The sequence below is a fragment of the Sturnus vulgaris genome, chromosome 23 (assembly GCF_052056855.1).
Source record: "Sturnus vulgaris isolate bStuVul1 chromosome 23, bStuVul1.hap1, whole genome shotgun sequence".
NCBI lineage: Eukaryota > Metazoa > Chordata > Aves > Passeriformes > Sturnidae > Sturnus > Sturnus vulgaris.
The window spans coordinates 5,852,934-5,864,237 of NC_142265.1; the positions used below are offsets into that span (position 1 = coordinate 5,852,934).

The following is an 11,304-nucleotide window of genomic DNA, read 5'->3' on the forward strand; positions in this document are numbered from 1 at the left end:
CTCGTACCATTTTCTGTGGTGTGATGTGTTTCATGCTGTCAAGCTGAATCCAAGAGAGGAAAAAAAAAAAAAAAAAAGGATGGAGTTAAAAATACCATTTTTAAGCCAAGCAGGCCTATGTGCATATTTGCATGGGAAGCGTGGGGAAGCTGGGCTTTTTTTCCTGGGTATTTTTCAGTCTAAATTAGGTGACATTTCACAAAAGATGTGAGATCCCAGGTGGTGCATGGAAGCAAATGTGGTTTTATCTTCCACGTGGCCATTTCACCTGGGACATTTTGGCAGAGGATGCAGGTGCTGGAAGCCAACCTGGTAAATAAATAATGCCAGCACAACAAGCCCTGGTGGCTTCATCCTCGCCCTGCTGTGACCTTCCTGCTGAAGCAGCCCACGTGCTTGGCTTTCCCCATGGGCTCTGAGGTGAGGAGGAAACCTTGAGCTGTGTTCAGTCACTTCAGATCTCCTCTGCAGATAAACCCTTGGAGCCAGCTCGCAGGAACCCAGCCAGGGAGCTGGGGGTGGGGGTTTTGGGTAGTTTAAAGGTGCTGATGGTTGGTTTCTCTCAGCATTCTTTCCCCCCCAGGGTGTTTTGCAGAGGTGTCCAGACATCGGCAATCATCCTTGCTGAAATCTGGGAGCAAAAATTGCAACATCATTAGGCAGGATTTAAAACAAAACAGGGCGATAACACAGTGGTCTCATAGGTGTGTCCTGTCTGCCCCTAATTCAAAAGCAAACGCTGCTCCGGGTCCCACTGGAGTTGATGACATTAAAAACCCTGATTAGGTGACACACGTTTTGAGAGGAGCTGTGCAGTTATAGACTTTTGTACAGGATCAGGAATTTGGGGTTATTTTTAACCCGGAGCAGTTTGTCCTGACACACACTGGGAAGGGGGGGAACCCCGTGGGAAAGGGAAGGGAAGGCCTTGGAAATGTGATTTTCAAACTTCAGCAGAGGCAAGTGTTATATAAATAAGTGCTGCTGTGGTGAGCAGGAGGAATGCCTTTGATAATCTCCCTTCTCCTCCCAATTCCGTTTTAAACACTGGAAGGAGAAGCAGTGCTAGATCCTTAATATACTAAATTAACTCTCAAAAATAACGTTTCAATCCACAATTTAGAAAAAAAACCAAACCTCCACAGTAAATACTTAAATTAAATACTTAAACCGGTCCAGTCTGCCAAGCTTTAATTTCTGTGATATCAAGTTAACGAGCTCCTTTTGTCCAGTTGAGGAGCTTCTAATTTCTGCTGGAATGAGTCATTTGCAAACTGCCCTCCTCCCTGCACTGACTCACTGCAGTTTCAGGCTGCCTCCCCTTGCTCTCAGCCTGCTCTGTGAGTGTGCTTGCACATCCAAATGTCACTGTGGCATCCCAAGGCGCTATTCTTAGGTCCTACCGAAATTCTCCCCACGGTTTTAAAAAAAGCAGCCCCCAAAAAACCACCCCAAAGGCGAACAGCAAGGGTCCCGTGGTGGGTTCAGTGTGAATTATGCTGAGGAGCATCTCTGGAGTAAACTTGGAGTAGAGCAGCACAGCAGCCTGTACTCTGGACAGGGTGGAGTGTGCTTTACCTGGCCAGGTGTGACACGGTTTGTACGTGGAGTTCCCTTATCTCGAGAGGTGCCCCATGACACAGAGCCCCTTCCCCTGTCCTGCCTTTAACCTTCTGCACCCAAATTCCAGCTCCAAAGCCTGCCCTGCTGGGATGCCACCCCAAAAATCCCTGCTCAGGTTCCAGCCCAGAGCAAGAGCAGGAGCCACAAACCAGGCTGGACACCAGTGACTTCCCGTGGGTCCAGCACTTCTGCCGTGGCACTGGTGTTACTGGGGTGTGGGACTGGTTTGGCTGGGCTGGCACTGGGGCACCAGCTGAGCCAGGGGACACAGTCACACCACCCCCAATTGCCACAGAAAGCCACGTTGCCAACCTTTGTGTCAGGATGTGGCTGGCACACAGCAAATCCTCAGTCAGACATGAGGAACAGGCTGAGGGATCTGTTCCTGTGTCTCTGTATTGGATTTTGAAGTGCTACCAAGAGCATTTTTGTCTAAAGTCAACCTGGGAGAACCTGAAATGCTTTTTTTTTTTGCAGTTTTTACTGCTTTAAATGGCAGTTCCTTTGCCTGTTTTCCGAGTGAGCCGTGTCCCAGAGCTTGGCCAGGACTCGGTGTTTGTGTTCTCTGCTCCCAGTGCCCCCCTGGCTTTTCCACTCAGCCTTTATTCCGTGTAAACATTGCATGGACTGGATGCAGGTCACAGCCCTGAGCGTGACCTCAGGTGATTCCCAACCTCTGCCCAGCTTTTCTCATCCCTAGGGATGTAAAAACCCCACGGTTTTCCACCATTTCCCTTTCCACAGAAATAAATCCGTGCTGGGAGCTGGACTATCCATGGAGTGAGCGCCCAATGGTGACACCCTGTCCTTGGCTTGGGCTGGGGCTGATGATGGATGGGAACATCGAACATGGATTATAAAATGCTGAAATGGGTGTTGCTCTGCGGAATAAGCAGTTCCAGTGTCTAAACCACCACAAACACAGCCCCCTGCGAGAGAAACGGCAAGGGGTTAAACCTGGCAACGTTCCTTTGCCTTGCAGAAGGGAACATGGAGGATGCTGATTATTGTACTTGGGAGATTCACTCAGCGCACGCTGCGGGAAGCACTGGGGAAAGGCCAGGCAAGGGCTGCGAGCATGAGAACGGGGAATGGCGCCATCCCTGAGGGGAAGGAGGGGTATCGGCGGGTACAGGGGATTCCCCAGGGCTGTGCCCAGGGTAGCCCCTCATGGCGCCGCCATCTTGCGCTTCCCCTTCCCCGCCGCTCTCCTTCCCCGCCGCCCCCTATGCAAATCACCCGCCATTCCCGCGCGCCGATTGGCCCCTCCCGCCCCATTGCGAAATATGCAAATCAACACCGGGCGCGCCGCGCGGAGATTGGCTGAGCCGCCCGCCCTCTGCCCGCACCCCGCCCCCCACTCGTGTCGTCACCGGCAGTGCCGGCTCTGATTGGTTGAGGCTCATGGAAAGCCGCGCCCGCCCCGGGGTTTGGGGGGGCGCGGGGAAAGCGCATGAAGGTTCGAGAACGCGGGGCCGGCCGGCGCGCTACGCCCTCTTCCGGCGCGCGTCACGCACGGCGCGGACCAATCACTGGCGGGAAGGAAGGCGGGATCCACGCGCTGATTGGTCAGAGCTGTGAGGGGGAGGCGTGGCCTTCTGGAAGGTTCTGGGTGGGTATAAAAAGGCAGCGCGGCAGGCGCCGAGCATTGAGCGAGCCGGAGCTGAGCTGATACCCTGCCCAGTGTGTGAACGAGAGACCGGGCCGGACTGCGGGTAACGGGGCTGAGGGGGCACCATGTGGTACGGGGAGGGCGTGGGGGACGCCGCCGCATTGGAATGGCGTGGGGAGGCTGCTACCGGCATCTCTGAGGCGGCCTGGGAAAGGCGGGGGGCCCCTCCCGGGTGGTTTTGTGTCCTGAGGGATGGTTCTACTCAGGGGATGGTGTGTGCTGATCGATTTGGGGCCGCTGCGGTGCTATTTTTTTATCCCTGTATTAGCACATTTTATTCCTAAATATATTCTGCCGCGGGAGGGGGAGGAGCGGGGACTCGGCTTTCTCCCCCCGCTCCCATTTAGTTTGTGCCGAGACGGGGGAGGGGAGAAGAGGGGAGGGCTCAAGGAGACGCAGCGCCCATCTTGCTTCGCTGGGGGGCGGCCTGGGGTGGTGGCGGGGCATAGCGGGCGCTGCAGTGCCCGGCGCTGAGGAGGGAAGAAACCGCGTGGGTGGAGAACGGCCCCGTGGGGGATGGCTCGAAGGGGGGGTCGGTGTCGCACGGGGCTGGGGCTATGCTGGCACACGCGGCCCGCCCGGCGGGGACTCCATTTCCCGGCAGCCGCTGGACACGCCCCGCCAACGTGGTCACGTTGCGCGGGAGGCGCGGGGCACGCTGGGATTTGGAGTCCCGCGCCACGTGGTGCGGGTGGCGCCAAGCGGCGGAGGCGGGGAATGCACCCGGTGTGCTCTACCGGGACCACGTGGGATAGCGGGGCTGGAGTTCCAGGGATCATCCGGAATTCCCAGAGCGGTTTAGGCGGGAAGAGACCCGGTTATTGCCCCTTACAATGAGACATGTTCCACTAGATTAGCTTGCTTCCAGCCTGCCCTTGAACATTTAAAGGATAAAATAGCCACAATTTCTCTGGGTGAGTTTCACTTTTAATTAAATTACTTATTTTTCTTTTTTCAGACAAGATGTCGAAGGGACCAGCTGTCGGGATTGATCTTGGCACCACCTATTCCTGTGTTGGTGTGTTCCAACATGGGAAGGTGGAGATCATTGCCAATGACCAGGGCAACCGCACCACACCGAGCTACGTGGCCTTCACAGACACAGAGAGGCTCATCGGTGATGCTGCCAAGAACCAGGTGGCCATGAACCCAACCAACACAGTCTTCGGTAAGGCTGCAGGACTGGCACACGTGGTAGAGATTAAAAAGATTTTTCTCAGTTTTGTAGATTATTAAAAAAGGTTAAAAAAATTAATATAGTTCAATTATTTTTAGCCAGAATATAACTGTGCTACTAAAAGCTAAGATTTATTAGAGGCAGAGAAATCATTTGCCTTGTAGTAGGTTTTGCAGGGTGGTCAGTCTCCAATAGTCAGGTGTCTCAACCTGGTTTATGGCTCAGCCTTTGCAGTATTTTAGAGGTAATAGCACTGAGTTTCTGCCTATCAAAGAGGTGAAACTTGGTGTCTGCACCTCAGTCTTAACTAAACCATAGTAGTATTATGTGAAGGGTAGTGATCTAGGATTTCTTGATTTTTTTTTTTTTTTTTTTTTTTTTTTTTTTTTTTTTTTTTTAGGATGAATTTCAGGTTTTTAATTAGGACTGACCATTATTAATGTGATTAAATTTTTTTTTCCAGATGCAAAACGGTTGATTGGTCGCAGATTCGATGACTCTGTGGTCCAGTCTGACATGAAGCACTGGCCCTTCACTGTGGTGAACGATGCTGGCAGACCCAAGGTCCAGGTCGAGTACAAAGGCGAGACAAAGAGTTTCTACCCAGAAGAAATCTCTTCCATGGTTTTAACCAAAATGAAGGAAATTGCAGAAGCCTATCTTGGAAAGGTGAGTCTAGGACTGAAGTAAAATGTGATGAGGAGTTGTGTGTGAGCATTGACATCCACAATTGAGCATTGACATCCCTAACTGAGCTGTTTGTGTTTGCAGACTGTTACCAATGCAGTAGTGACTGTCCCAGCCTATTTCAATGACTCTCAGCGCCAGGCCACAAAAGATGCTGGAACTATTGCAGGGCTCAACGTCCTGCGAATTATCAACGAGCCCACAGCAGCTGCCATTGCCTATGGGCTGGACAAGAAGGTATGGAGGGGTCACTGTGTCAGGCCAGCGAGTAAACTGTTAAAAGTAGGAGTAAGAATTGAGTAATGAGAATTGATGTTTTCTCCAGGTCGGTGCTGAAAGGAACGTCCTCATCTTCGACCTGGGTGGCGGCACCTTCGATGTGTCCATCCTGACCATCGAAGATGGCATCTTCGAGGTGAAATCCACAGCAGGGGACACCCACCTGGGTGGGGAGGATTTCGACAACCGCATGGTGAACCATTTCATCGCCGAGTTCAAGCGCAAGCACAAGAAGGACATCAGCGAGAACAAGCGCGCCGTGCGCCGCCTGCGCACCGCCTGCGAGCGCGCCAAGCGCACCCTGTCCTCCTCCACCCAGGCCAGCATCGAGATCGACTCCCTCTACGAGGGCATCGACTTCTACACGTCCATCACCAGGGCTCGCTTCGAGGAGCTCAATGCCGACCTGTTCCGTGGCACCCTGGACCCCGTGGAGAAGGCGCTGAGGGACGCCAAGCTGGACAAGTCTCAGATCCACGACATCGTGCTGGTGGGAGGATCCACACGCATCCCCAAGATCCAGAAACTGCTGCAGGACTTCTTCAATGGCAAAGAGCTCAACAAGAGCATCAACCCTGATGAGGCCGTGGCGTATGGGGCAGGTAATTAATTCATCAGTTAATCACCCACTCTGCAGCTCTTGGTGGTACAAACCAGTGTAGGCCCTGGGTTTTCCACCTGAGTCACAAAGGCTTTCCTAAGCTGTCTGAATTTCCCTTGGACTTGCAATGATGAATCAGATTCCAAAGCCATTCGTAGTTTCCACCAGAAGTCGAAAGACTTGTGTTGGTCCAAGTACCTTCCTTGGATGTCTGAGCGAGCCATATGCCATCGCCACAGTTGACAGTGTATGTTCTGCAGAGTTTTTAATGCTGTGTCTGTCTCCCCTCAGCTGTGCAGGCTGCAATCCTGTCTGGAGACAAGTCTGAGAACGTGCAGGACCTGCTGCTGCTGGATGTGACTCCCCTGTCCCTGGGTATTGAGACAGCTGGAGGGGTCATGACAGTCCTGATTAAACGCAACACCACCATCCCCACCAAGCAGACCCAGACCTTCACAACTTACTCAGATAACCAGCCCGGGGTGCTGATCCAGGTAAGCAGAGAGCTCTGGGGTAATAAAAGGCACTCTGAGTGCTTTCGCTGGCTGATACTTAAAGTAATTTTTAGGGCAGATGTGTTAAATTCTGTAACGAGTAAATTTCTGGTCGCTGTGATGAAAGTGACTCCAAAGCCATTCGTAGTTTCCACCAGAAGTCGAAAGACTGGTGTTGGTCCAAGTACCTTCCTTGGATGTCTGAGCGACCACATCCCTTCAGGACAACAATTAAAAGTAGCCTATTACAATTTTAATGACATAATGTGATGGTTTTTCTCTTTAGGTGTATGAAGGAGAACGTGCTATGACTAAGGACAACAACTTGCTGGGCAAGTTTGAGCTGACTGGCATTCCCCCTGCTCCCAGAGGGGTCCCTCAGATCGAGGTCACCTTCGATATTGATGCCAATGGCATCCTGAACGTGTCTGCTGTGGATAAGAGCACTGGCAAGGAGAACAAGATCACCATCACAAATGATAAGGGTAAGGGTCTGCTGCCCTGAGGGTGGGAGCTCACTTAAAAACTGTTCTGTTTTTCTGTTTTAATCAGAGCTTGGCTGTAAAGCAGCATTTTCATACAGATTTATATCTGTGTGAGCCCTTTAAGTTGTACTAATTAACAAATTCATAAGAAGGCACACTCTGGGCCTCTTCTGCCCCTCCCAGATTGGAAGTGTCTAATTTGGGAGTTTGAGATCATTCCCTAAAAAGGATCAATTGCAAACTCATGACTTGTGTTCTCTGCAGGCCGACTGAGCAAGGAGGACATTGAGAGGATGGTGCAGGAGGCAGAGAAGTACAAGGCAGAGGATGAGAAGCAGAGGGATAAGGTGTCCTCCAAGAATTCCCTGGAGTCCTATGCCTTCAACATGAAAGCCACTGTGGAAGATGAGAAGCTCCAGGGCAAGATCTCCGATGATGACAAGCAGAAAATCCTGGACAAATGCAATGAGATCATCAACTGGCTGGACAAGAACCAGGTATGTCACACTCAGTGTTCAGTTGCCAGGGACAGTTCAGGATGGAGGAGAAGCACTGGTTGCTGTGATGAAAGTGACTCCAAAGCCATTCGTAGTTTCCACCAGAAGTCGAAAGACTGGTGTTGGTCCAAGTACCTTCCTTGGATGTCTGAGCGACCACAGCTTGGGAACACCAAGTTTCCAATCCCTCCTGTTCCCAGCTGGCTGCCTACCAGCAGTGTTAGACAAGGTCCTGTGCCAGGAGCAATGTGGGATCTAAAACAATTTTGCTTCTACTGTAAATCTGGCTTGGTGGTGGGGCTAAATCCAGATTGTAGGAATGTGTAACCCAGGTAGTGCTGCTTCACACCTGAGCTCTTGTTTCTCTTGCAGACGGCTGAAAAGGAGGAGTTTGAACACCAGCAGAAGGAGCTGGAGAAGGTTTGCAACCCCATCATCACCAAGCTGTACCAGAGCGCAGGAGGGATGCCCGGTGGGATGCCAGGAGGATTCCCTGGGGGTGGAGCTCCTCCATCCGGGGGAGCCTCCTCTGGCCCAACCATCGAGGAGGTGGATTAAGGACACTGGGAAATGCATTCCACTAGCAGTTAGTGTTGGAGGAGACCCCCAACGAGGCTGGGGGTTGGAGTGAAGGACCCAATCCTGTAGGCACATCTGGGTTTATCTTGCCAGATTAAAAACTCCATAACTGAGCTGCTGTCTAAAGAAAAAAAAAAAAAAGATTAAAAATGGAACAAAAACATTTTTTTTCTGGGCATTTTAAATACTTGAAAATGTGCGCAGGTGGGAGATGAATACCATTGCACTTTACAGTACTGTAAATGAGTGGAAATGCAATTCATGTCCTAAAGAATAAAAACTATTTAATGGGCATCACACTGTCTCTGCCTTCACTTGTTTGCATCAGTTGACCTGCATAAATAAAGGGGGGGGGGAAAAAACCAAAATACAGATAATTGCTGCTTAACTGAGCCTGATCCAGGTGGGTATTGCAGTGGGATAAGAGGTTTGGAACAAGGTGCTGCTTTGAGCATTTAGTATCTGGATGGATTTTTGGGAGAATTTACAACAGGTAATTACTGACCTGTGCCAGGAAGTTTTGGAATGGGTTGGAAAAGACCTTTTAGATCAAGTCCAACCTATAAATTGCACCGTGCAAGTACAAAATACTGGATAATTAGTTACTAGCCTGAAGTATCTCATCTTGCAGAGTGTTTCAGAGGTGGCTGGAGTTGAAGAATTAGCTGGTGCAGTGAGGTGGCTTTGGGTGATGTTTGCAGCAATGTTTCATAATTAATGAAAAAGCATTGCTGTATGTATAAATAGGTATTTTTATAGTGGAGGAACAATTAAATTGCAGCTACAGTCAGGAAAATCCTAGAATGGTACCAGGTTGCAGGAATGTGGGAGAGATGATCCAAATATTTTGGGTTAGAGACCCTGTGCAATGACCAATGTGGGGCATCACCTGCCTGCAGAGAAACCTCAACCGTTCCCCTTGAGCCATTCCTGAGTGCTGCCCCAGGATCCCAGCAGGAATCCTTCCCCTCCATGGGGGCAGACCCTGATCCCTCGTTCCAAGTGTTTCACAACATTTTTGGGTTGCAGTGCCGGAGCTGGGTGTGGTACCTGAGCACTGTGGGTTGAGAATTTAATGGGTAAAATGAAAGTTTAAAGCAAGGCAATCATGGTATTCTTTGCCTATTTACTTTTACAGGCAGGGGTTCAGCCATTCCAAAATTCCATCACCAAAATTCCTGTGTCCCCTTCTCCTTCCACAGCTCCATGCACTGATCATGACCCCCCACCATGCTCTGGCTGAATTGAGGTCAAAAACATCCCTGAGTGCCCATCCTTGTTTTATCCTAAAGACCAAACATCCCTGGACAAAATCTCTGTGGAGAAATTCACCTGTCCCAGCCCAATCCAGGTGACTTTGGCTTAGGCCAGACTGGCAGGGATGTCCCTTGGTGTCCCCATGCTGCCTGGGCTATGAGAATTCCTTGTTTAGAATAGGGAATAAAGAAAAATTAATCACACAGAACAGGGAGAGAAATAAGAAGGGTTTAAATACATTTTGAGTTTGGGGACCCTGCTGGCACTGCTGGTGCTGGGCCACCAGATAGCAGCACCTGACCATGGAATGGCAGCGAGGTCCCTTTTTTTGGTTGCCCCTCTGGGTTTTATCACCCCAAAACACTGATGGTGTTTAATGTGACCAAGAGCAGCATATCCCATTAATAGTGTGCAAGGTTTTTGTTGCCTTGAGGGCGCCACAAAATGGAAATGGGGTTTGGGGAGTGGCGTTTTAAGGTATTTTGTGGGAATTCCTGACTGTCAGAGCTCTGGTTCAAACCCACAGCCCGGTGGGGCTCAGGGAGGAGGGTTCAGAGGGGAAATCCTACAGGCACAGCACAGGCTGGGGCTCTGGGACATGTGGGACCCAGAGGGGACACAGGAGCACCTGAGCCAGGACACCAGGCACTGCTAGTGAGTAAAAGTGAGAACAATATCAAATGTATGGGATTTCTGCATTGATCACAGGGAAACCCTAAGAGTTGTCTGCAAAACATGGGAGCTGCTTTTAGGTCACCTCATGGGTAATTCTGAGTTCTTGACTTTGAGATATTTCCATTCCTTTTCTTTATAATCTTGAATTAATCTTTTTTTTTTTTTCTCTTTGTTAATAAAATTGAGCTCAAGACTTTTTCTGCTAAAATTAGATGAGGTTGGCTTGGAACCTCCCAGAGCTGTCCCTGGAGAGGTGAAGGTTGAGGACAGTGCTGTCCTGGGGGCCAGAACAAAGAGCCAACGCAGGTAACTTTTATTTTCTGGGGTCTTTTGAGGATCATTTTTGAGGATTCTTGGTTTTTATCTGGGATTCAGCTCAAATTTGGGCTTGAAGGAGATTCTGCTGGACTGGGGAAGAAGGAAAAGCTTCATTCTTGTTCAGTGCTGGGAAGGCAAAGCTGATTTCCCCATCAGCCCTGTTCCCCACATAATCTTGGAAAAGCTGAGAATTACCCAGGGAATCCAGGAGCAAAGGTGGGAAAAACAGCTCCAAGTTCCTTTTACAGCTTTATCATCAAACATTCAGTGCTTGCTCTAGAGGGAGGAAGGAAATCCAGGTGTGCTCTGGGATCAGACTCAATTTGTTCTCTCCACATTTTTTCAGGAAAAAAACAAAGGAAAAGGAGAAGCTTTTGCAGTTTCTTGAGGAAAAACAATTCACTGGGATTAAACAGATTAAACCCCAAATTTATAAATAATCTGCAGTGGAATTAAGGTTAATTAACCAAACTGTGCTTCCTTTTCTTACTATGGGGAAGTGGGAACTCCTTAACCCCCAGCAAGTGCAAAGGTGCTGTAAACTCTTCCAAACAGCCCTTAACAACCCATTCAGACAAAAAAAAAAAATAAAAAAAATAAAAACTCCTCAGGAAAGGTGAGAGCTGGGTGTAAGAAAAGGCAGGGATGGAGATTGTGGTGGGAAAATTTCATTTTAGGAGGGATTTAAAGGCAAACTGCAGCTGAGGCAGGAGTGCAGCAGCCACTGCTGAGCCTTGGTTTCCTGTCCCTGCTCAAGTCCCTGGTTTTCCATCCCTCATTGACTCCAGGGCTGAAATCCAGCAGTGTTTGCTTCAGGAGCAGTCAATGCACAGGTGCTGGGGCCTGGGAAAAGCCAGGATTGGGGGGTTTGTGGCCCTGAGCCAGGCCAGCAGTGGGGCAGGGCTTTCCCTGCAGCCAGGGCTGCCCGGAGCCTTTGGAGTGCCTGGAAATGGGGTTGGG

At 50.1% G+C, this 11,304-nt stretch overlaps 1 protein-coding gene and 3 non-coding genes across 4 annotated transcripts; all 4 read left to right on the plus strand.

Annotated features, from left to right (window-relative positions):
- Positions 1-3,270: 3,270 nt before the first annotated feature.
- On the plus strand, positions 3,271-8,391 carry HSPA8 (heat shock protein family A (Hsp70) member 8). The gene is made up of 9 exons (XM_014883588.2): positions 3,271-3,338; positions 4,254-4,463; positions 4,936-5,141; positions 5,244-5,396; positions 5,485-6,040; positions 6,331-6,533; positions 6,820-7,018; positions 7,283-7,515; positions 7,888-8,391. The coding sequence occupies exons 2-9, from the start codon at positions 4,259-4,261 to the stop codon at positions 8,071-8,073; spliced, it is 1,941 nt and encodes a 646-aa protein (XP_014739074.1). The 5' UTR covers positions 3,271-3,338; positions 4,254-4,258; the 3' UTR covers positions 8,074-8,391.
- On the plus strand, positions 6,162-6,258 carry LOC148221349 (small nucleolar RNA SNORD14). Its single transcript, XR_015808231.1, has one exon. It is a non-coding gene; the product is annotated as a small nucleolar RNA SNORD14 (small nucleolar RNA).
- Positions 6,646-6,742, plus strand: LOC148221350 (small nucleolar RNA SNORD14). Its single transcript, XR_015808232.1, has one exon. It is a non-coding gene; the product is annotated as a small nucleolar RNA SNORD14 (small nucleolar RNA).
- Positions 7,575-7,671, plus strand: LOC148221351 (small nucleolar RNA SNORD14). The gene has a single exon (XR_015808233.1). It is a non-coding gene; the product is annotated as a small nucleolar RNA SNORD14 (small nucleolar RNA).
- Positions 8,392-11,304: the final 2,913 nt, after the last annotated feature.

What these genes read in the sequence shown, in the direction of transcription:
- HSPA8 (XM_014883588.2), top strand. Translation starts at nt 4,259, where the DNA reads ATGTCGAAGGGACCAGCTGTCGGGATTGATCTTGGCACCACCTATTCC. An exon ending in CCCAACCAACACAGTCTTCG is followed by an intron (nt 4,464 to 4,935) that starts GTAAGGCTGCAG and finishes TTTTTTTTCCAG; the next exon opens with ATGCAAAACGGTTGATTGGT. An exon ending in ACTGGCTGGACAAGAACCAG is followed by an intron (nt 7,516 to 7,887) that starts GTATGTCACACT and finishes TTTCTCTTGCAG; the next exon opens with ACGGCTGAAAAGGAGGAGTT.